The sequence below is a fragment of the Osmerus eperlanus genome, chromosome 3, assembly GCF_963692335.1.
Source record: "Osmerus eperlanus chromosome 3, fOsmEpe2.1, whole genome shotgun sequence".
In the NCBI taxonomy this organism is placed as follows: domain Eukaryota; kingdom Metazoa; phylum Chordata; class Actinopteri; order Osmeriformes; family Osmeridae; genus Osmerus; species Osmerus eperlanus.
In genome coordinates this window covers 8204483-8230171 of record NC_085020.1, presented here as the reverse complement: position 1 = coordinate 8230171, position 25689 = coordinate 8204483, and the positions used below count along the sequence as shown (strand labels likewise).

The window sequence follows — 25689 nt, the reverse complement described above, 5'->3', positions numbered from 1 at the left end:
TTGAGAATTTGCCCTGGATTACTGGTAAGAATAGACATGTACGATATTTCATTTCACCAGTTTGGAACAATACAATTCTGTACAATGGCTTTTTGGTCATATTTTGGTGACTTTTTGAACACTCGCTCTCTCTTCCCTGATGCCAGTTTCCATGTCATGTTAATCCTACATGCAGTTCATCCATCGTTGTCAGCTCCTCCCTCCTGAGCTGGATTCGATATGACAGGCAGGCGGAGAGGCACTCTCTTTAATGTGGTTACATCACTGCTGCCGGCCTGGCACTGCTGGCACCACACTCTGAATCTGGGGTACTAGGCTACCAGCTGGGGAGCTGTCCAACCAGACGCAGAACCACTTCTCCCTAGAGGGGGAGGAAGAACAATTACACTGTATCACCCTGTCGGATGGTCAAGATTAAGATCCTAACAATCTGGATGAGCGTGTTCCTCCCAAAGTGTATTCAATGGCTGGTTCTTCAGGATCTCCAGCCCTCAAAGCTCTGGCTATGCAGAGTGTCGGAAACTTCTGGAGCTATCCACATCTCTCCTTCAGCGCTAACTCGACAGCCAATGTTCGGCTGACTGGTCCCTTGTCGCTTCAGTTATCCTGGGTTGTTGGGGTTGGCAGGCTTTTTTAATCGATCTGCTGCTGTAGCCTAATACAACTATGCACAGGTGTGGTTTATTTGGTTTATGCTAATCTATTTCCCCCTGCAGCTGGAGACAGTCTATAAGCCCCTGCCTGGTATAACGGGTTGTGTGATCTTTGTTGGTTATCCTCCTGCTTTACATTTATTAATTCCCCCCCTTCCTTTTTTTCCAATTACCCTGAGAGGCTCCACCTGGACAGTGAGGTTGGTCTATCTGCTTCTGTTATAATCTACCCAGCTTCGGTGGACCTTCAAAAGGTGACACATTGACTTAAATTGCCTTTCCCCCCCTTTTTTTCTTTTTCCCCCTTCCCCTTAATGCTGAATGGTTGAGAGAGAAGGGGTGGGCTGAGTGGGTTTGGAACATTTAGCTCGTGAATAACCAAGAGCCAGAGCTCTTTATGGGTTCATATAACACTGTACCCCTTCAGGGAAACAAAAGTCAGGAGGAAGACTCAGGTCCCATTTCTGACAGGACCCACGCTGTTGCTATGCACTGAGGCAAATTAAACTTTGTTTCCCCTCCATGGGGCATTGCATTTTTTGGAGCAAGTGGAGCTTTTCTTTGCTAAATGTTGGAACCTCTTCTGTCGGCACCTTTGCAGAATTATTTATAGAGGTCCATCACAATGAATTGAGCTTTTCATCGCCTCAACATTCCAGGCTTCCATCTTGGAGATGATACTGCATATCTGGGCCAACTAGGCCTTGTAAAAACATGTGCTGGAAAGTACGCAAGCTGATTACTGAGAGTCTAGCAAAGCCAAACTAGCCTTTTTGTCATAAACTGTCATAGCTGCAGAATTTAGTTTGACTTTTTGTAGCAATGATCTAGGCTAATAATAACATCATGAAGATGGAATAAGAGATTTATATTTACAATGTCATACTAGTAGGTTCAACTGGGTAGCAGATGTTTTCTTCAATGTTCAAGAGTTCAGTTTTGTTTTAGTCAACTGAAGCCATGTTGCTCTATATTAAGATGAAGTGACTCATCTGCATGCAGTGGTAATCTGGGATTACAATAACAAGGACTCCATGCGCTGCCCAGCACCTTGTAACAGCCCAGCTGTGGACTGTCTGGGCCAGTCGTATCAATGACAGTGCCCATCCCCCAGCTAGAACCCCTGGTCTAAACACCCTCCTGCCCATGGCCCCATCCCCCTTCGCCTATCCCTTCAGAAAGCAGGCTCCCTGCTGATCCAATCGTGTAATCCCTCACATTAACTTGCAGCATCTAGGTCCATGCTATTTGACCTCTCAAATGGCTAAATACAGACTTCAAATACAGCATGCCTAGCCCTTGTGTTGTCAGAATACATCTTAAATAGGGCTGGTTTGCTTGACCATGTCGAATAGTGTAGCTTGTGGCTAGTGTCAAATGTGATCTGTAGAGCGATGTTAGCTGGGCTTTATTTCTATATAAGATGCACGCAGTGGCTCTTTGGCAGTGTTTATTACTGCTGATCTAAAGGATGCTGGTTGTTCAGGGAGGACCATGAACAATGGGGTATGAACGCATAGCCTCAGCCCCGGCCCCTCTGTTACAACAGCAGACACAGGCTTTGGGGTACAGCAAAGCCCTGTATCAAGGCCTTGAATGTGCCCTAGGCCTCTCTTTATCTCCAGTGCGCTCTGGGATTATCGGCCACAGGAGATGGGGAACAGGGGTGGGGGTAAAATGCAACCCCCAGCAGTGTAATTGTCTCCTCTATTCTGGTATAGATCTCTTTTTCCTTCTTTCTTTTTTTCTTCCAAATATCCACCCCGATGCACAAGCAGCTAGCAAAGGTGGTTGGGGTTATTTGTTTCCTTAGCGTAGGTTTCATTCAAATCCTTGTCACTTTTTTAGGTAATAGTTGACAAAAAGCAGAGCAGGCCCAAATCCATGTCGACAACTGAAGGTTGAGTGTGAGATTCTTCCATTACATAATTCACAACGGAATCTCTCAAGTCCATGGTGTTCAAAACGATATTTGAACAGGCAAGGGCCAATCACTATTTCACTGCGAAGCAGCCCAAACTTCTGCTGTACAAACATTTCCCCCTAGAGTTTATTTGTGCTGGCTATGTTTAGAACTGTTTGTTATTGGGTGTTCAGAACTCTTGGCCATCAGGCTTAATGTACTCCTGCCTCCACACAGCACTTACATGCTATGAAAACTTGCCTGCACTGACCAGAACAGAATGAACTGGTCATCTGGTTCCCTTCCCTCAAAGCTTAGTGTCTAATGTGGCCTAATATGTTTGTTTGTTCTCTTTTACCAGGGGAGGACTCATTCCAAGATGGAGGTAAAGACGTCACTTCTCGATAACATGATAGGGGTGGGCGACATGGTCCTGCTGGAGCCCCTTAGCGAAGAATCCTTCATTGAGAACCTGAGGAACCGCTTTGACCACAATGAGATCTACGTAAGTCCCTCTGCTGTTACTGTGGCCACCGTTGAATGTATTTGTTTGTCTCTTTCAGTTCAGTATATTTATGGGTGCCTATCCCCATGTTTACACCCAATACCCTTCTGAAGTACGCCGATGGCTGCACTTCCCTTGTCCAAACCCTTTTTGTCCCTTAACTCATTTATTTTTGTCCTGGCCTTAAAAACAGAGGCACTATATCTAGTAACCACAAAGCTCAGACGATCGATAAATCACGTCATTGAGGAATGTGGATGATGTCTTAAATGAAGCAGAACTTTCTGAGCTGGAGGGCGAGGAGAAGGCGGTGGGCTGGACTGTGGCGGGCTGGATGCTTCTCTCCAGAGAGAGGGAGAGGGTGGCTGAACAGAGAGCCTGGATCAGGGCTTTGGCTCTAGGCTATAAGCTCTGGTGGCTCTCCTGACTGCTTGTTCCTCCGCTCTGTGGCTAGGCTTCTTTAGACGTCAGCTTCTATGATTATGGCTCTCTGGCTCCTCATTGCTGACTAGGACAGGCCCAGAGCCCAGGGAATGATGTCACCACACTTGTATGTGATTGGTTCTCTGGGACTCTTGATATTTTAATGGAGTTCAGTTGACTTCCTGTGGGTCAAAGCATGTTGTTTTGATGTCTGATGCCCTCAAATTTCTCTGTCACAGACTGTTTATTCAGAACGTGGTGTGTTGTGGTGGCCCACCTACTACAGAAGTAGGACCAAGAAACACAAATACAATGAATTGAAGTCGGACTAACTATTTATCTCTATAGCATCAGCACAATGGAGAAACAGCCTAGTTCCTATGGTTGCAATGGCGTAGGCCATAGGGCTGATCTATGTCTGTAATGATAATTTTTGGGTCGGCATCGATCCAACTTCTGAACAGCCACATTACGGTGGCTGCACCATGCAAGCCCTTTTGCCTTATTGTTATGGTGTGAGGCCCTCATGAGCTTGGTTAGCTTTGTTCCCCTATATATTCTGCTCCTTAGTGTGTCATATGACACCAGTTTCCATAAATTAGTTCTACTGGGAATCCTATATCAGATTACATATGGAAAATCCCGCTGATGTAATTTGCCTTAGTAAAATAAGCAAATCAGAATCGGTAAAATATGCATGTCAATGGAGGCTTCACATTAACTGTTGTCTGAATCTCCTTTTAACAGATCATTGTAAACTGGATCTGATAGTAGTGCTTTGAGGCTAAACTGTCTGGATCGTGATGGTTGGGACAAGGAAGTGTTTTTCTTTTCCTTTGCAGCTAGTAATTACCTAGCAAGGAGGTCCCTCCAGTTTGTAATTTACTCATTTCTTCCATACTTTCATCCAACACATAAAATGCTACAGCTTTGAAACAGTTCTGGGCCTTATGATTGCGCCTAGCCTACTCGTTCTTCATCTTTACACATTTAAACGTAATGGCTGAAAAAGTTCTTCCTATTGTTGGGATGAATGGAAAACCCCTTATATAAAACGCCCCGAGGCCAGCCCCTTTATATGACTATGATGTTTACACTAACCGGTCCCTCATCCTTCAGCCTAGATAAGGATCTCTACTGTATCCTCCTCCAGCCCCATTGTAGCCATCATTATCAGAGGTATTCGAGGGGTCAGGGCGGTTCATCCACATAGTAGGTCGGAGGGTCTTAGAGTGGGCGCCTTTCCTGTGCAGACTAGGGAGGAGGGGGCCCCCCCCCCAACCTTAATGGCTTCACACACATCACTGATGGCCAAGCAGTCCCCACAGCTCCACCGTTTTGTTTTTAGAACGCCCACCCCATTTGTCTCTCTGTTGGCGGCATCTCAAAGTCCTGCTCCTGCCTCCCGTGTTCAGCTTAACAATAGGCCCGTGGGCTGTCGTGTTGGCACGAAGCGGTCTCCGGTCCTCTCTTGTTTGAGTGGGTTACGCAACAGCCATTAAACTGGAGAGACATTGAAGAGGTTCAGCAGTTCAGAGTTGGCGTTTTCTGTTTGAGTGATGAATACTTCACGTTTGTAAATGACAGATTGTGGTCATTTCTCTGCTGTACAGAAGTAGTTGAAGCTGCCAACGAAGTAGTCAGTCTACGTTGTCCTTCTTAGTTCTTTGTCTTTACTTCCACGAGTGCCTAAATGTAAATATTATTAAGGAATACGCAGTTTTCCCAATGGAGATTGCACTGGCTGTTGCAGCGATGACAGTTTGTCATTATTTGATGGCGACAACATCACCGTACATGTAACTCACTCTGGTGACCCCAACTGCTTGTTCACAATTCTGAGTGAGCTGATGGTATGCCGCTGATGCCGTCCAGGATTCCACACATTGTTCTTTTGTGTTTTGAGTTTGTCTCCTGATGTTCCCTCCAGGCTTTGCATGCCTGAGGAATGCATCAGGAATTCCCAGCTGGAGCTGAGGGAAGCCCAAATGGACACACCTCAGCCCAGATAGATAGATAGATAGAAAGATAGAATCAGGACAGGTATTTTAAATGTTGGATCATTTCAGACTTTATCCTGTTTTTAGGTTTCCACTGTATTATTTAGATTATAACATAATGTCAACTTTTCTGTTGCCTCTCCCTCTCTCTTGATCTCCCCATCCCTCCTCCCATTTTCTCTGCAGACGTACATTGGCAGTGTGGTGATCTCCATGAACCCATACAGGTCGCTGCCCATCTTCACGCCAGAGAAGGTGGAGGAGTACCGCAACAGGAACTTCTACGAGCTCAGCCCACACATGTAAGTCCTGGCTGGGCCACCTGACCGGCCTCCACCTCCACACCACTGTGCTGAGAAGCCCAGGCATGCTGCTGTGTAGGCTGCAGCATGCTTTTTGTCCTTATTGAGGGTATCAGTAACAAAGGTCCCCTGTATTTCAAAGGTCTTTCAGGCAAGTGTCAGACACACACACACACAAACGCACACAAGTGAACAGCACTGCTCATCACATTCACTCCAAAGATGCTGGCTAGACGCGCACACACACGCACACAATAATAAATATTTTAGGGCACTTAAGACACAATGCACAAAGACGGAGAGTTGTCTGAGTGGCTGTACTTGGACTGAGTCCCAAAGAACATGGCAAATGTAAGCTTGTCATCAATATTATTCTTTTTTTTTACTGTTCATTTTCAGCGGTTCACAAGGTTGGTGTAATGCTTAGACTGCACGAGGAGATTTATAGCCAAAGTGGATGAATAGGCCAACACAAGAACATGTTGTGGGGACAGTTGGGTCGTGGGGGGTCTATTGAGGCCCCCGTGCCACTCTCCAGCGGGTGGCCATCTGTTCATCCAATGTTAAGCCTGCCTCTCTTTTGGGCTGAAGGAGTAAAACAAAGACCAGTGCTCGTCAATTAGCCTGCCGTATCCCCGGGCAGCAGCACACACTCGCTCCCCCTCTGAGACAGACCCCCGCACCCCCTCTCACGCCTCTGTACTGACACACTCCACACTGACAAAAGAGACGGCCTGTATTTACACGGGAGCTGGCAAACTCCACATTGCCTCCTCCCACCCCACTTTTGTCAAATTATATCTCTCTCTCTCTTTATCTGTCTCACTTTATCTCTATCTCTCTCTCTTTATCTATCTCTTGTTCCTCATCCTTTGTTTATCTTATTTCGTTCTGTCTCTTTTTAGTATGCAGTGAGTCAGCAGAACAGTCCAACATGACACATGTGTCCAGCTGTTTCTTTTGGCAGGCTTAAAATTAGGATGTTTTTCTCCGTCTCCCGATGCTAAAGCTGTTCTGCTTAGTGTCATCCTATCTCTCTCTCTTTTTTTAAATTTTAAATTTTTTATTTTTATTTTATTTTTTACATTTACATCGTTCTCCCCCTCCTCAATGTCTCCCACTGGTGTTGTTTTTAGAGCACTCAAGTGAGCAAATCTCTCCGGTTGTAAAGCTGATGGCTGATGTCAGAATCCCAGGCCTCTCTCCTCTGATCTGGAGCCACGATGAGGCCGGTGCTCAGACCAGTGGCCGATCCAGGGCAGCTGTTTGGACTATTACTGCCCAGTGACCGATCCCTTGAACATGGAGAGGGTGATGGCACAGGACCTGAACTTTTAGGACTCACGAGGCTCAATTCTGGCACATTCCAGTAGCCTGAGACAATAACCCACTGGAAGTAGCCTACTTATTGAACTGTGAGCTCACTTAACAGTCAACACCTTGTTTCCTTAGCAAACAATGCTGACTGCAGGCGCCTATTTCTTGGGACTGTTCACTGTTGCATCACCTGTTGTGTTCCAATGGTGTTGGTGAATGCGCATGCCCATGAATCAACACTAAACAGTTCTGTGCCTAAGGTTATCCCCTTGAACCAAACTGTCTAGTTTGTTGCGAGTCAGCCTCTCTCATAAATCCTCTCAGACAGGACTGGGGAGTGGGACAGACCTTAAGCAAAGGAGGTTTAGATGGTTATCCTTTTCAGCCTAGGGCAGAGGTCACACGAAATACCATGATCAGTGTCTCCGACAGGGCCATACTTAAGAGATGGATCAAAACATGACTTGTAGTCTTGTAGACATGTTGCTTGTCATCCCCGGGGCATATTTTAAACAGTTTGGGTAAGTCACAGTTCACAAGTGAACAGATGTTGTCAAAGACAAAACTATGATGTAAACCAGCTAAAAGGAATACAGTACGCTCTGCTAGTGATTGTCAGGCAATGCAATTAAGCTTCCTATAATTGGAGGGGCCCTCAGTGTTCCCAAAGTGTTTGTCAAGGCTGGAATGGTTCAAAAATGGATCTTCATCCTCATGTTGCACCAATCTGGACCTGCGTTTGTGTGCTGACCCTGCCCTCTGTAACATGAAACCTGTCACCAAGTTATCACTAGGGATGTTTGTCACCCTGAACCCAGCTTGTGCTTGTCTAATACATAAACAAGCACAGGTGCATCTTCATAAATGGCCAATATGGCAGATTGGGTCAGTAGAGAAGTACGGGCAGGACATAACTGTGACTTGAACCCCTCCAGTTACAGAGGCAGCTAAGGATGCTACTGTAACTTGTTGCTTGGGGAAAACAGACATTTTAATATACAGTTAGGTCCATAAATATTTGGACATTGACACAATTTTCATCATTTTAGCTCTGTATACCACCACAATGGATTTGAAATGAAACAATCAAGATGTGCTTTTAGTGCAGACTTTCAGCTTTAATTTCAGGGTATTTACATCCAAATCAGGTGAACGGTGTAGGAATTACAATAAATTTTATATGTGGCCCCCCCCTTTTTAAGGGACCAAAAGTAATTGGACAATCGGCTGCTCAGCTGTTCCATGGCCAGGTGTATGTTATTCCCTCATGGGAGTTCGTTATTTCATTGACAAGGAGCAGATAAAAGGTCTAGAGTTCATTTCAAGTATGGTATTTGTGTTTGGAATCTGTTGCTGTCAACTCTCAATATGAAGTCCAAAGAGCTGTCACCATCAGTGAAGCAAGCCATCGTTAGGCTGAAAAATCAAAACAAACCTATCAGAGAGATAGCAAAAACATTAGGTGTGGCTCAATCAACTGTTTGGTACATTCTTAAAAAGAAAGAACGCACTGGTGAGCTCAGCAACACCAAAAGACCCGGAAGACCACGGAAAACAACTGTGGTGGATGACAGAAGAATTCTTTCCCTGGTGAAGAAAAACCCCTTCACAACAGTTGGCCAGATCAAGAACACTCTCCAGGAGGTAGGCGTATCTGTGTCAAAGTAAAAAATTAAGAGAAGACTTCACCAGAGTAAATACAGAGGGTTCACCACAAGATGTAAACCATTGGTGAGTCTCAAAAACAGGAAGACCAGATTAGAGTTTGCCAAAAAACAGCTAAAAGAGCCTGCCAAAAAACAGCTAAAAGAGCCTGTACAGTTCTGGAACAACATCCTATGGACAGATGAGACCAAGATCAACTTGTACCAGAATGATGGGAAGAGAAGAGTATGGAGAAGGGAAGGAACTGCTCATGATCCAAAGCATACCACCTCATCAGTGAAGCATGGTGGAGGTAGTGTTATGGCGTGGGCATGTATGGCTGCCAATGGAACTGGTTCCCTTGTATTTATCGATGATGTGACTGCTGACAAAAGCAGTAGGATGAATTCTGAAGTGTTTCTGGCAATATTATCTGCTCAGATTCAGCCAAATGCTTCAGAACTCATAGGACGGCGCTTCACAGTGCAGATGGACAATGACCCGAAGCATACTGCGAAAGCAACCAAAGAGTTTTTTAAGGCAAAGAAGTGGAATGTTCTGCAATGGCCAAGTCAATCACCTGACCTAAATCCAATTGAGCATGCATTTCACTTGCTAAAGACAAAACTGAAGGGAAAATGCCCCAAGAACAAGCAGGAACTGAAGACAGTTGCAGTAGAGGCCTGGCAGAGCATCACCAGGGACGAAACCCAGCGTCTGGTGATGTCTATGGGTTCCAGACTTCAGGCTGTCATTGACTGCAAAGGATTTGCAACCAAGTATTAAAAGTGACAATTAGATTTATGATTATGTTAGTTTGTCCAATTATTTTTGGTCCCTTAAAAAGGGGGGGGGGCACATATAAAATGTGTTGTAATTCCTACACCGTTCACCTGATTTGGATGTAAATACCCTGAAATTAAAGCTGAAAGTTTGCACTTAAAGCACATCTTGATTGTTTCATTTCAAATCCATTGTGGTGGTATACAGAGCCAAAATGATGAAAATTGTGTCAATGTCCAAATATTTATGGACCTAACTGTATGTATCAGAGCAGTAAATGTAGTCCCATGTAGCTCTTCCTTTGTTATGCAAGCAGTGTGATAAAACGGCAATCATCTAGATGTAATATATCAATATAGCTTTTTTAGTAAGACTTTGCACTTGGTGCTGAACAATTTGAGTCACCGGAGATACTGGAAGCAAGCATTGGATGTGATGTTAATTTCCTTTAACCCCACAACCTTTATCAGATCCACAAATGACTAAAGTCAACACTGCTGCCAGTCTTTATGCGTCAAGAAGTTCAGCACCCTGGGCGGAACGTGTCCTAAGGACGGAGTTTAGGTGAATAAGCCACACCTCCACATAACCGATCAAACTGGGCTTTCAAAGGTCGCTCATGCAGATCCACATGTACTTAACTTGGCAAGATCTTCAGTACATACAGCCCTGCGGATGCCTCGTGTTCCTTTCGCCCGCTACCCAAGGCCACGATGGTGTTTAACATGAACACAGCGTGCATGCAAATCTGAAACATGAGCAGGAGTTAAATCCAAAAGAGAGAGTTGATCATCAACCGTAGCTGTGTTTTCTTCTGTAGGAGGGCTCATCTAGTCTCCATCTTAAGAATGATCTTGATTCTTTAGGATATGGAAGGATGAACATTTAGGAAAGAAATAGAATTAATTGAACTACAACCTAAACCCTACTCATTTGTCGTTTGACTTGTTGGAAAAAAAGAAAAAATAAGCATTTCCATAACATGAATGGCCTCCCAGTTCACCATCCTCATGGTCTGATTCCCCTAGAGGCTGTGGTCATTGTGTGGGTCTGATCTGGTCTGCCTAAAGGGGATCAGGGTTGGCCTTTAATTAATGTAACACTGGGGGGTCCTGTGGGGCTGCGCACCTCCCTCCCTTCCCTTCCCCATACTTCATTAGAGACTTGAACACCCTCTAACCAGTAGCAAAGGACAGCCCACACCAGGCCAAAACCACAGCTTGGCTTAGCTAGGCAGCCTGGCTCTGTTGTTGCACTGAAACCTTAGTCTGTGAAGCTCTGTTTTTACTCCAAACAATGATGAGTCACTGTCCGAGTTAGGTTTACATTAACAATAAGAGTTTGGGTGAGCGCACACGTCATTTGAAGTCTTCTGACGTGCCATTATACCAAGTTCACCTTGCTCCTTTCATCTTGGGAGGAACAGGACAGTCTTGCGGAGAGGGCAGTGGTATAGTGTAGAGGAGTCGTCTAGGTGCATCAGTCTTTCCACAGAGGAGGTTTGGCAGGTCATTTCAGACTTCAGAGTCACACAGACGGTCAGTGTTGTGACCAGAGCTGATCAGAAGAGAACTTTCCAAGATTCTACCGGCATTTTAGTTAGTATTATTATATATTTTTGAAATTGCATACAGTGACTAGTAATACTTAGTATTTCTGTCAGTTTTGCAAAATGGCCTCTAAATAAACATTCTAATATTCCATGTCAATAAAATAAGGGAACATTGGAGGTAATAAAACATGAGCACAGACACATTTGTGAGTTTTGCTTCCTGGTTTATGCAGTGTTCAGTTTTGGCTGAGTTTCCAAAGATTACAGACAAGATAAGGCTGTGCCATAATTACTGGTGATATAATAGCTTTCCCGTCAACTATGAACACTTGGCCGCATGTATGCTTTGACTTATCTGGATGCAAGGCCAAAGCCATCACTATCATTAGCTTCAATATGCCTAGGCTAGCTGCTTATAGGAGGAGCCTGATGTGGCCATATTAAACTGCTGTGAAGGTATTTGTCTACGTGTCTTCAGAATATGGACGTTAAATGTGTAGGATTTGAATCTAGAATGTCTGCCATGGACACGGTTTCTCTGTAGATGAGCAGGGTACTGTTGTGCCGAGGTCTCGAGCCAGCAGTCTAGCTGAGTTGTGAGATCATTGACTCCTGTGAATGAGTTTGCTCACTTTTCTTGTCAATGCAGAGCTGCCCCTAGGACACACATCAGCCTGCTAAGGACTGGCTTCTCACTCCCAGATGTTTAATGCATACTGTACAAACACCCGCTTTCACACACCTACATGCAAATAACACAGGCCTGACCTGTAATAACACAGACCAACTCAAAGAGCGAACCCTTTGGACTCTTGATATCGATTTATCAGTACAGATTAGATTAGTGTATATTTTAATTTCTTCATGAGACATAATGTTCCGTCTCAACCACAACCCCCCACCTGTAACCCGACCGTACCCCTTAGTAGGATCCCCTGGTATGGTCCATGGTGGGTCTGCATGTTGGCAGTAGCACAGCATGGGCTATTCAGCAGACAGTGTTTTCTTTAACCGCTTGACTAAAACCTGCAGTGGCACGGCTGCTCTGCTGCCCAGCCCGCTGACATCACCTTACAACGCAAGAGGCATAGTTACACCAGGCTTCTATGAGCTAAAACAAATTACCACTGGAGCTGGTTTAGAGCAGCTTGATTGTGTATTTTACAGTATAATGAAGGGCAGTGGTGTATTTCTTCCTCTTTTTTTTTTCTTTCTGTTACCTGATGGGGTTATGAAAAGTTGTTAAACACCAAGGGTAGATCAGTCTAGATAAAAGAGAGGTTATTGGCCTATCAGAAGGTTACTTATTTACAGTATTGCTAGAATAGTGAGTCAGACTGTAACCATACCCATTGGTTACATACCCACTTAGTGAATATGATATTACAACATTCTTGCCACAATCTATTTCCCTGTTTGTGTGTGTGTGTCCACACCTGCTCTTTGATCACCAGGGATCTGAGGGGGTGGGGAGTAGCACTGCAGCTGCCCCCCCCCCCCACACACACACACACAGCCCCGACTGGCTGCTCTAATTGGCTCTTATTGAGTTCCATTGTGATCAGAGCCCGTTACAGGGGGGCTGTGATGCAGCCCAGGCCTTGACTAGACACAGACTACAGACCAGAAGACACCCAGCCCCTCCCCCTGTGGACAGAAGAGGACAGCGTTGGTCTGTCTGCCCAGATGAGCCGTTGCTTATTAAACGGCAGGGGTTTTCCCCTCCTTCAACACATCTTTGGCATCATGGGGTGATAAATAATCATGGCCCGTCTCGCCGCCGTCGCGGCCGTGCAGATGGTGTTGCCTGTCTTTTGTTTGGCCCGGTAGCCAGCCCTTGCAAAGATTGAACTGGTAACAGTGGTGAAGTGGACAGCTCGATTTCTCCTGGTGGGGGGATTGTGTTCCGCCTGGGTGTAATGAGGTAATCAGACCACTGTTCCAGACCCTCTCGCTCAGTGCTCACAGGGCATTGTGGGGGTTGGCCACCAGGGCTTCAAGATTCACCGATAGGTCACAAAGGCCCGGCTGAAAGGCATTATGGCCATTTTGGGTTTCCGGGAGAGGGTGGTGTGGTTAGGGGACTGTGGGGAATACAGGCTTTTAGAGACAGGCAGGACACCATTTCTGACCCTAGGGATATCATAGGCATTAGGTTATGTCAAGGAAATCCTATCTGGCGATGATTGAATCATACACAGATCAAAGGAGCACAAGGCCAGCTCTTTGCTCCAGGAACCTTGTGCATTTTCAGTCCTCGCTAGAGGTGTTACGGGCCCTATTAGCACAGTGGAGGCTGTCAAGGTCAGGCTCCAGAGGGACTCGCTCATGTTTCACTGTGCAGATAGGCCAGCCTGATGGGGGGTGTCCACGCTGTGGCAACACAGCCTCCTGGTGGGTGTCTCTCCTCAGCTCAGACTCAGGAATCTGGCCCGTAGGCCCGCTAAGAGGCTCATCAGGACTTATCCAGGATTCTGGGCTCAATCTGAAAATGACATGGTCACCGCTGCTCCAGCTCGTAACCTAATATGATTGCAGTTTTGCGTCAGCTCAACGCTGGCACCGCCGAGATGGGCTGATGTGGCTCCCAGGTTTGGTGCCTTTTTTCGCTAAATGTCTCGTTACGCTGTAAAAGCGACCCACGCTATCTGTGGGAGAGGGGCTTAGTCGAAACCAGAGTGTGTTCACGGGCTTGAGCTGACACACCAGGTGCATGATGGGGCAGGCCTCCCAGAGAGGGGCCTTTGATCCCGTGTTCCAGGACAGAGGTAGGTCGAGCATGAATCGGTGTGGGAGTTGTTTGGAGGCAGCAGGACGAGAATAATGAACATTACGCCGCGCACCGCCCAGGTTTCTCTCCATCTCCTCCTACATGCAGGGGAGGCGTGCGGGCTGTTTTCGCAGGTTGTTTCTATTTAAGGTGGAATTTGAGCGCATCAGCAGTGTGTGGGTACAAGATGTGGACGTCAGCCATGGCATGTCAGTGTCTGGGAGTCCCGTTCTAAGTTTGGGCACGGAGAGAGGCTTCATTAGTGCGCGCAGTGTGGACGCTGGTTCTGTTGAGTGCCTGTTTGACTTGGTCTCTCGGCGCCAGATCTCGCATATATGTGGGGAGACTTGGAGGCCAGTCTCTATCCAGGGTGTGGGCCAGATGTCTGGCTTAATGGCCACTGTGAATCTCTCTCCCCAGCCTCACAGCATGACGGGTCTCCTGCTATAAAGCTGAGCTGGAGCCTCAAATGGCAAAACAAATGACAGGACATATGGCCAACATGGTGATGAGGCTGTGGACTCTAGACTCTATTTTATAGTAAGTACACATTTGTTTGCATAGTCAGTGATAATGATGCTGATCAATCAAGGGGGTGGTTCTGACGGATATGTGTTTTGCGCATCTGTTATGGACGCAGTCTGGGACTATACAAAGTATTAAAAAACCCAGCCCTCGAGTCTCTTTTAAATCTATTTACTGTACTCATTTGTTTACTTTTCCAGGAAACCTTGGAACAGAACATTTTAGCCAGGCAGAATGCCGTTTTTTCTTGGAAAGGAGGTTTACCTGAAATATTCTTCACCACCCTCTCTGACAAACATATCTTTTTTTTTATTGAGAAAAAAGTATTCTTTATCAAATCCAAGTGAAGTTCTTTATAGTTCTCCTCATCCCCTTGGCTCCAAGAAATCACGATCAGCCACATTATGAACAGTTCTTTGTCCTACTTACAACATGCTGTCGGAACAATAATTGTTAGTGGGCTCTAAAATCTGCCATTCTGACCCAGGTGGGCTGAGCAGCGCGCTGGAGCACTCGTGTGTTGGTGTCCTGGTGAAGGTAGAGAGGAACGAGGAGGCCCTCGCCATGGGTGGGCGAGTGTGTGCCTCCTCCACACACCCGTGTCTGTTAAGAACATAATATGATACTTCAGTCCCTATGGTAACGGCGCACAAACACATGCTTGGGTCTGGTGGATTGGAGCAAGGTTTTGTAACTGACAGGCTCTGCTGCGAAATGATTCCTACCTTCCTTGCTCTACGACTACCTACTACTTCCACTACTTTGTTCTTTTCAACAGACTTTGACTGTTTCACTGGCAGGAGGTGTGGGGAGAGGAGCAGCTCCTGAAAGGTGTTTGAACATCATGTCTCAGTTTGGCTATAGCACTGAATCACCACACTGTATTGAACCACATTGATCGCTGGAACCCACCCTGTGTCAGTCGGTGCTATCGTGACCAGAGATGGAACTCAGTCTTTTTAGAAGTGTACTTCCCTATTCGGTCTGAACAAAAGAATCGTGGTGTAATATTTTTATAGCTTAAATAAGTTAATAAGTAGCACAGCTGAATGCAGGCATATTGACCAGATGGATTTCACCAACTTTTCCTTCCTTGTAAACCCCATTACGCAAAGAATCCTGGTGTTATGTACTTGAAGCTCGTCAGATATTATGGTTAGTGTTAATATTTTATATATATATATAGACATGGTGGTCTTCTTGATTCACCATACTTGTCATCTTCCAAAATTTGAGGTAAAGTAGATGCGTTTATATTCAAATGCTTAATTTATGTGTAAATGAATGCGCATGTCATTTCCTTCCAAGTAGCTTCTCCATTTACACTGACTGAACTTTGCCCTTGACTACGACAAAGTCAATGTTTTTCTTGGTTTCCTCGTTGTTTACATTCCTAAGCATTACTTCCCATGACTTTACGCTGCAGCTGAACATGTGGTTTGAACACGCTTAATCTTGTGGCCTTGACAGTGATGGTGTTTGAGCGGCTCCATACAGTGGAGATGTAAAACGTCCCCTCAGTCCTGTTAAAACAAACTGTCGGACTGATTCATCTCAAGTAATTGGCTTTCAAAGCTCCGCGGATGTGCCCGAAGGTGCACTCTTTCTGTGTTTACCTCTGTACACCCTCTCAGACACCCAGGTGTAGATTACTCGACACCTTGTCACCCCCCCCCCCACTCCCACCCCCATCACACTTTCCACAGAAGCACCGGGTCTACTCCATCCTAACCGCTCAACTCTAATGGTTCCATCTGCTCCGTTTCTTTTGGCACCGGGCGTTTTGCAAAATGTCTCAGTACACCCAGCCATGTGACCCTTCAGATCCATATCCCCCCACCCCACCCCACCTCATATCCTGATGTGGGCCAGAGTAAACAGCCTCTCCTCGGTGGCACGGGCTGGGGCCGGCCGGCGCTGTCGGCCTGCCAGTCACCCTCTGCCACAATGGCAGTGTCTGTAGTCTGTGGGACCCCGTTTCTGGCCCTCTGACTTAGTTTTGACTAAAGATGCCGGGTCACCACAGGGTCAGGGCACCCTTGGAGACATGTCAAGTGATTTGCTGCTCTGAGGGACATTTGCCTGTGCCCACTCTGTGTTTGTGCTTGTGTGTGTGTGTGTGTGGATGGCGATCAATGGTGCGTGGAACTATGCACTCATTGTTTAGACATTTTGAGATTTGTATCTGATGCCGTTTGCACTGTTAAAAGCTGTGTATCAATATAATTGAGTTTAAACAAGCGTAACCATTCTCTAAAGCTCTGCGGGAATGAAAGAGAACTGTATTGTGACAAGCAGCCTCATGATCCTCAGTACAGGAGAATTACTGTGTGTTCATTCTAAACTGACCATCCTTCCTATGGTAATGTCCACACGTGGACTTGGTTGGGCTCACACTCAAGTGTTTCCTTCCACAGAAACGTCTTCTTGGTCTCACAATAGACAAAGAGGAGAGCGCCTTAAGGTTGATTGCCTGCGCTGTACACACACTGCACCTCGATGGCAGGACCAGAAGGTAGTAGCAGTGACTGGGTAGGATGGGGTAGGGAGCAGTAGAATGGAGTACGCAGCGGTAGGAAAGCTGAGTCAGGGAGCAGCAGACTGAGAGGGCAGACACAGGGAAGCATTAAAGTCATCCGGAGCTCTCTGAGCTAAAAACAGGCCTGACTTCTCCTTCTGTTTCCAACATCCTGTGGCATAAAGTGTGTGTGTGTGTGTGTGTGCTCCTGTCTAAAAGAGACATTGAGGAGGAAGAGCGGGGGGGGGGGTTGGAGTAGGGGTTCCCCTCAGAAGACAAGCCAGTCACGCACACATGCTACCCCCAGAGGCTACTGTAAGACACACACTCGATTGTCTGTAGGTTAAGACTGTTAGCCAACACCCGGGGGGTTTTGCTCCATTTTCATCACTCTGTGCATTTACCAGGGGCCTACGAGGGGGGAAACTGAATTATCCGATTAGTTCCACTCAATTTGATGCGATCTTGGTGAGCAAGGTTTGTTCTTCAACAATAATGTGCAGCATGTTGGCACGCACAAACACCTGAGAAATGCTTGGAACAGAGAACTGCTTTTGCCTACTTAGTGTGTGTGGGGGGGGGGAATGCTTTCAGATGGTTCTCTGGATACTTTAGTCAGCAAGGTTTTTTTTTAATGCAAGCGTCAGTTTTGCAGGGGTGATTATGCTGTATTTTTCTTTTCAGGATCTGAGAAACTGCTTCAGATGTGGATTGCTCTCACCCATGTTGCAGCAAGCAAAAGCAGTCGGGCCTGAATATTTTGAAGGCCGTTTCTCCTTGTTGTGGTTGCACGTGTGTGTGTGTGGTTTCATTCTCTTTGGGGCTCTCCATCGGCTAGCACATGTCGTATGGCAGACCCAGCATGGACAGTGTCCCCATTGTTTTTGTCCCCTATGACCCAGAGCTAGTGATCCCTCCTCCTCTGCAGTGACTCACTGGTCATGGTACCACCTGTGGCTGTGACGGCAGGAAGTGCCGTCTTCCTCTGGTGCTCTATTAGTGTACAACATCCTGTAAGCAGCCCCTGGATAACCCAGATTATAGAGATCAGTGTCTGGAGCTGAGCCAAACATTGTCTGACGTACAACTAATATCAGATACCGTTCTCTCAGTCGTTCACAAGAACAGGGTCAAATCATTGCTGACGACCGTGTGCGGTTGAAATGTTTCCGCTGAAATTCAGTCAACATCTGGGCAAAGATCTGCTAAATGCGGCAGGGTCTGTCATTCCCTGTTAGAGCTTGGTGGGCCGTCGTTAACTCGGACTAACTGAATTCTGACTTCATTAGAGACTTGAATCTCGTCTGCGGCCCCAGGATCTGGATCCGTTCAGAGCATCTCCCCACCCTCTCCGCTGCACAGCCCAGCCCGCTCAGCCCTCGCCCTGACCCCCCGAGAACACAGAGGAGGAGGAAGGCGGAGGGGGTCTATTTTCTGCCGTCTGCCTCATGCCGATGTGGCTTTGAGTCCCACCGCTGCCACGAGGAAACCTTAATTACAGCCCTGAGCCCTGGGCCCTAGTGACTGACTGATGGGGGTGTGCCAGGCAGCCACCCTGACCTGCCCCGCCCTGCCTGGGCACCAGCTCCGGTCAGAGACCAAGGGCCCTCCGGGCCAGCGGACTACTTTCATGTCCCATTTGGTGTGCTCTGCTAATTTACACACTGTTAATAAAAGAAGCTGTGGTGCATGGTAATTTGCGTTGGGTGAACATTGAAGAACGTTTCAATCCTTTCATGGTTTACGGATGATTATAATGTACGATCCTGGTAGCCCAGCAGATGGTCTGATCTGATTCAGATTCCCATCTCTGTCACGAGCCGTGGCAGCGCTGTATGGACCGAGGAGTGTAAAAAACAAACAAAAAAAACCCAGATTAGATGCCCTCTTCTTCACAGCAGGAGAGGCTTGGTCTGTGTATGGACAAGTGTAACCAATGAGGGACAACCGTCCCCACCCTGCCCCGCAGACAGAAGGTCCTGTCCCGCTTTGTCGTCCCCCTTGCTGCTCCTCCTGTTCCCGGTGCCTCAGCTTGCAGGCCCATTCATATTGTGATGTGGCCATTCATATTCATATGGGCTGCTCGGGCCATAATGGGTGCCGTGGAGCCTTGGAGGAGGGAGGGGCCACGTCGCATCACACCACGGCTGCTCATTTGGCCCGTTTCCCGGTAGGAGACCTCCCACCAATTCCCTATGCCCCTCCCCTGTCCGCCCCCCTCCTCCTACCATCACCTCCCTCACCCACACCCGCTATTTGGTAGGCTAATTGTGCGATGGTTGTGTTGCTTTTTGTCAAGCTCCCTTCACAAAGCACCGACATCTGCCGCGCTGCCCTGCACGTCTCAGCAGTGACGTAACCCCCACCACCGCCACCCTTTCTCTCCAAGTGGGGTGCTTTGCTGCGCAGGCCAGTTGTGCTGCATGTCGGGCCCTAATCCAGACGTCTGTGTGATGGTGTGGAGAGTCTTGCTGCTCTCATGGCTTCCCGCCACCACGCCAATCAGTCTTCATTTCAGACGTCAACAAGTAGATTTTGTGGTTAACCTCTGAAGTTGTTACAGTACTCACCACGGTGGGACTCTTGTTCAGACTGCAGGCTATTTTTTTTTTTACATTTTATTTAAGTACATTAAACACATTTTGTATATTCAAAATATGTTTAGCAAAAGGTAGAATATGGTTGAAGTGTAACGTTGTTGTGCTTTTGATTTTGTTGAGCGTTGAGGTAGACATTTTTTAAGCCTCGTGTGCGGTCAGGAATTCTGTCAGGCTGGAATTTTGGCGCTTCCAACTACTTAATTAATAACATTATTCACATCATTGGGACTGGAATTGGGTCATGACGTGACACTAAAATTAGACACTTGGGAAGGCAATTTGATACATTCCTCTACAATTGCCTGAAACTAAGGGCCTACATGTACAGTGAACATGGTATGTCTAAAAACCACCCAGTATGTTGTATTTATACATTTTGGACAGGTATGCTTGTTATTTTGACAAGCACTGAATGACATGAACATACTTTCCATGGCTGGTGTGGCCCTCCACTACTTGAATTCTCTCCACGTTTCTTTGCTCTGTGAAGGAGTGTCAGAGGTCATCCACTTTTCCTAACCAGGGGGAGTCTATAAAGGCCTGTCAGAGTTTCATTACCCTGTTTTTAATAAGAAACCATCTTCAAACCAGACAGGGGGGGGGGGGGGGGTGTTCAGGGTTTGAGCAGAAGGGGAACGACATGTAACATTTCCTCCACAATCATAGCTATTATTAGTGGTGGCTCTGGAAAATTCCTGAGTAATGAATGTAGAAAAGCACAGATGGGGGGTGGAAATGGGGAAACCTTGCTGGCTAATTTGGACTCCTAGCAGGCTGGGGAAGGAGATGTTGGAGTACTGTAGATGACTGTTTGCCTGCCAAGTGTGATCCATAAAGGCATGGCCTCAACCAATGGGGTGGTTCCTAGTTCTCTTTAGGAGTCTCCCTTGAAAACGAGAGGACCACGCCCCAGTCTCCAGCCTCCCAGCCACCACCCCACCCACCATTATCGTTAACTCACTATCTCAGGCTGTCCCCCATCACCCTTGGTCTTTAGCATCAGAGGACAGTAGAACAATGGCGACCCCAATGCTGTTGGGGCATCCAGTTCTGTCTGCTATACCATGCCCCACTTTCCCATTGTGTCCCAGTCCTGGAATGTAAGTACAATGGGCTTTGCTTTAGGACCACCATTCTCCTGCATGTGAAAGTGAATTATTGAAGCAGACAGAGAGCATTGTTATGTTTTGCATCTTTAACTATTTATTTTTAACTCTTGAAGCTATTTTATTAAATAGAGATGATTCTGTTATTTTTGCTGCCCGCTTCATTCAGGGGGTTGGCTGGTGGCAAACAATGACTCTGCCAACAGTTCAGAACGCGCTCAAATTGTTGATGCCACCAGATAGAGCTCAGTGTTATCCTAATCACAGGGTTAGTGCCACAGATGCGACCTAGTTTCCATCTAGGTTGGTATTGATCTGTAGGCATGCAGCCTGTTGCAACTGTTCTTTTTTTCCCCCTTCCCTTTCCTTTCCTTTTGTTTTTTTTGTTTTTTTTGTATACCTCTAGGGCCCAAACATTTATCGTGCAATTATCCCTCCACCAATTCAGGAAAGCACTGGACAACCAAGACCACCCTGCATGAACTGATGACATCTTCAAATACCCTTTTAGTCCATATAATAACACAAGTTGTTTGAAATACATGCCGTAGAACAAGAACATAGAAGTTGCCGTTCTTGATGTTCAATACATGAAGCAGACTGTCAACACACACAATACTCTGTAATTTGAGCAGCGATGTTCTAATAGATCTCCCTGTAATGTCATTGTGTTTTGCAGCTATGCCCTGGCCGACGAGGCCTACCGCTCCCTGCGGGACCAGGACAAGGACCAGTGTATTCTCATCACAGGGGAGAGTGGAGCGGGGAAGACTGGTGAGTCCGACCAAACTCAGCCTGGATCCACTTTATTACGAGGACTGGAAGCAGCCTCAGAACATTTTGAAAGCCGGTCTAACGCAGGTTTAGACTGCCGCACTGGAAGTGAAAAAGATGTGTAGCAGAACATTCTGGTTTAATCTACAGAACAGGCCGTTGTAGCTCCTTGAAACTGCATGGAGGGACACAAAAACAGTCAGGTTCAGATTGACTTCAAAACCAGAGCTTAGACAGGGCTGTGTTTACAGTATGCATGCGTGTCAGTCAGGTTTACTATAAACTTCAGGTGCACGTAGTGGTGATCCAGTGATGGACATGTACAATACACAGCAGCTGACAGGATCAGACCTAGGCATATACAGCCACGTATTGTCAGCTTATACTGTGAAATGGTAGATCAAGCTAAATTTCTACATTTAGGAAGCTGAGGTAACCATCAACTGAGAAATCACACATGCATCACAGAAGCCTGTACCAATGGTATTTCCTGGCTACTTGTTATATAGGGTTGGCAGCGCACTTGATTCCCAGGTGATGGCCACATGGAAGTGACAGGCGAGATGAGGAGGAGTACGTCCCCCACAGTACACGATGATATCCCTCCGCGCAGTGATCTGTCCTTGCACATGCAGGCACAACCACACTCCACAGCTGTGTAAATGTTCACCTCCATCTCCGGCGGTGGTGTTGAGTTACCTTCTGTTCTTCAGCTACTCGAACCATCGCAAGTGAATTTCACATTTCGTTCAGCCTTTCAACTTTGTGAACCCGAAACCCACATGATGATCCGAAGCTGGGAAACACGAGAGGCTTCTTTTTGATGAATCCGGATGTCATTCTGAAGCTGCGTAGCCTCATAAGAACCCAATATGTATCGTGGTAGTGCTGTGTGCGTGTGCATGTGGCGTCTGTCCTTGACATGACATTCTGAAAATCCTCACGGTTCAATCCTGTGGCTCCTCATCTAGAGTGATGAGCCTGCATTAAAGCTGATGCCTCCCACTCAAGTCCATCTGTAGGCCAGGCCTGAGGTCTTTGTGTGTGTGTGTTTGCGTGCCTGCGTGCATTTGCGTGCTGCTGGAGTGATTTATAGTCCTGGTGTCAATACAGCTGATTCGGCATTTGGTTTCCATCGCACTTGCTACACATGGCAAACATCTCAGTGGAGAATGGACAGAAATACACTCGTGTTTACATCCAAGGAGGGACTCCCAGTCGTGCCTCTACTCTGCGGTTTACCAGAGCGCTTGATTAAAAAGCTTTATCAATCTCATTATGGTAAAATAACCTTTGTATGGCGAACATGATTGCGATCAAAGTAACATGCGTAACAGGTTAACTTCATTTCCCTGGTTCGCAGGGCTGTGGCCTGTTCCACCTTCCTCAACTAGAGTTTGTCGCCCTAAGCATTCGGCCTCTTTGGTAGTTCTTTGGCGAGGGGGGACAGGAGTCTTTAAATCCTGGTGTTTGTATTTGCCAACGACTCATTGGTCGAATCCAGAAAGTCAGTTAGCCGAGGCAGAGAGATGAGTTTGGATTTAGGTAATATCCTCATCATTTTTATAGGTTTATGCGGGAGGAAGCCTCATGAAAATAGGTCTGGGTTTTTGGGATGGGGGTCAGTGCACTCAAGTAGGAGTACATCACAAATACATACTCATAAGGAAATGTCCTGGTATGGTAGTACCTTCATTTGACTATAGTATAGACTGGAGTATTACTGCGTTTGGAGAAGGGCTTTCTGCTGTCCAGGGAGTGATACTACTGTCTGTACTCTTTGCAATACCATTAAATGAAAGCTGCAACAATGGGGGTCATTGTGTTGTGTAGATGACAATGCATAACCTCCTTTTCTTGCCTGAGAGATGGCTGAGGCATTAGGTTTGTTTTGACGTCCTGGGACTCATCAAAGGTCAAGATGATCGTTCTCTCCATGATATTGTAATGGAACAAAGCGGCCTTCTTTTGATCTCGTGTGCTACCTTTGAGACTGGCACGCCATTGTGCCAGCTCATCTTTCTACTCTTTGTCTTCCTGTCTGTTTTGCCCTGCATTGTCAATTTTGTAGTGCATTCTATAAAGACTTTCATCCAGTGTAAGATTGTTTTGTGTTTATGGCCTCATCTTTAGCCAGAGCCAACTTCTCTGGTCAAATAGCTCGGCTTACACTAAGTCATATGAATCATCTAATCTAGAGGAAGAGATGTTCTGGACATCATTACAGTTATCCTACCTAACCATTTCCTGTCTACGCACAGAAGCCATCAGGTTCATGCTAGCTGGCCTCAATCCTGGTAGGGGGTTTGTGGCTCGGGGTAAACTTGGGACAACTCAAACACGTCTTCTGAAAGCTGGGGTTAGGCTTAGTGTACCGGCAATATTATAAATCATGTTCTCGCAGTAGAGTAACGGCCCTCTAACTTTGGAGGTGGCGATGGCTATGGGGCGTGTGAACAGTTCCCCTCTGTCTGGGGGTACACACCCTGACCCTGTAGAGCTGGGGAGTGAGGGGTGATGTAAGGGACTTTTCTGGGTGAGGTTGAGAGTGTCGAACGCTCGCTCCCCAAGCCCCGTCTAGAACCACACTGACCTCTGACCCCGTCTGTTGTCCTGTCCGTTACAGAGGCTAGCAAGCTGGTGATGTCATACGTGGCGGCGGTGTGTGGGAAGGGCCAGGAGGTGAACAAGGTGAAGGAGCAGCTGCTGCAGTCCAACCCTGTGCTAGAAGGTGAGTACTTGACTTATTTAATGGTTTCCATGCAACCATGTACAGAGCTTGGAGCATCAAGTCGTCAGACAGGAGAAACTTCACCTAGAGAACGCACTTGGGTAGAGTGGCTGTGCTGGCACGCCATTACTTCAGCTCTTGACAACATCGCTGACTAATGCACGTGTGTCTCCAGCCGTAGTCGTTTGAGTCATCCTTCTTTGTCACGCTCTCTAGTTCCATCTACACCAAAGTCTCTGAATCAGAGACGCCGAGATTCAGTCCCATTTCCCAAATCCCAGTCCTCTTGATGAGGAGGGGAAAATATCCCCCTGGCCGCATGCATGCTGTAGACAGGAAATGCCCATGAGTGGTGAAGCAATGCCCAGCGTTGAGCTGCTGCCGCTGTAGAGCCTGAAGACATCTGGAAGAGGTTAGCTGCTGGGCTGTAACGATCCATGGAGCAGAGAGACAGAGCAGACATCCTGCTGCATGCTGGTCATACACTGTTGCGCTCCCACACTCCTTTTCTCTCCCTCTCTCCCTCTCGCTCTCTGTACCTACCCCTGTCTCTCCCTAAGGCCCCCAGTGTGCTAGTAAAAAAAAAAAAACAGACATGCAAACTACTAATGAACTTAATCAATGCACCTAAATTAGCTCGGCAATTAAAGTCGGGACTTGGCCTCATGGCAATGTGTTAAACAACTCATTAATGTCATTTAATGTAAAATTCAGTATGACAGGAAGAGGGAATGCAGCAGTGCAATGTCAGCTTTCCAACACTCCTGTCTGTATGAACGTGTTATTACAGGACTTGTTTAGATGTTTGCTTCATCCATTAAAACAGGCTTTGAGCTGCAGAACATCTAAGGCTGTAGCTGGTGTTTTAGCACACGGGAACACTTTAATTGTAATGTAGCGATACCACCAAGGTTCATTGCTAAGCCTTGGAAGCCAAGCAGCTTTGTTTGAATCCATACCCCTAAAAACAGGGGTCTGAACCGTGAGCCCTCATCAGAACAACCGGCTTTTCAGTCTAGGTGTTGCATGACAGACCACTTAATGTGCACAAGATGCATCCCCACAACTTAGTGGTTTGTTCCTTGTTATAAAGTGGTTTACCAAACAATCTAAAACCACTTTGGCGATGTATGAGCTCAGACTCTGGGGGGGGGGGGGGGGGAATAAAAACAATAATGGAAGGTCTGCATTGTTCTACATCGGCACTGTTCAAACCTGGAAAATTATACTAATGGACTGTTTTTTTGTGTGTTTCTTTTTTCAGCTTTTGGGAACGCAAAAACCGTGAGAAACGACAACTCATCTAGATTTGTAAGTGTTTTTCCCCTCTTGTCTACGGTTCTGGCTGCTGTGACTGGGTTGTTGCTTTGATGGTTTTTCATCCAGTGATGGTGTGTTTGCTTAAGATTAAACACAGGTGGACCTTTGATCCCGACATCAGCGATCACAAACAGCCCTGTCGGTCTTCCTCTCTCCCCACTCTTCCACTCTGACTCTCTTTCCCCCCGTTCCGTTTTTACTGTTTTCTTGCCTCTCTCTTACTCTGAATGGCCAAGTTGAGGTTGGCATAGGCCTACATATCG

The 25689-nt window shown here is 46.6% G+C and overlaps 2 protein-coding genes across 5 annotated transcripts in view; both read left to right on the top strand.

Annotated features, from left to right (window-relative positions):
- The window catches only part of LOC134017416 (eIF5-mimic protein 2-A-like), a 206182-nt gene that overhangs the window by 148670 nt on the left and 31823 nt on the right, over positions 1-25689 (top strand). The window lies entirely within an intron of this gene.
- Positions 1-25689, top strand: part of myo1b (myosin IB) — a 52978-nt gene that overhangs the window by 3496 nt on the left and 23793 nt on the right. For all 4 annotated transcript variants that reach the window (XM_062456977.1, XM_062456976.1, XM_062456979.1 and 1 more), the window contains exons 2-6: positions 2918-3061; positions 5671-5786; positions 21281-21375; positions 24002-24106; positions 25371-25417. In XM_062456977.1, coding sequence (XP_062312961.1) covers positions 2936-3061; positions 5671-5786; positions 21281-21375; positions 24002-24106; positions 25371-25417 — 489 coding nt within the window. In that variant the 5' untranslated portion in view covers positions 2918-2935. The remainder of the gene's footprint in view (positions 1-2917; positions 3062-5670; positions 5787-21280; positions 21376-24001; positions 24107-25370; positions 25418-25689) is intronic.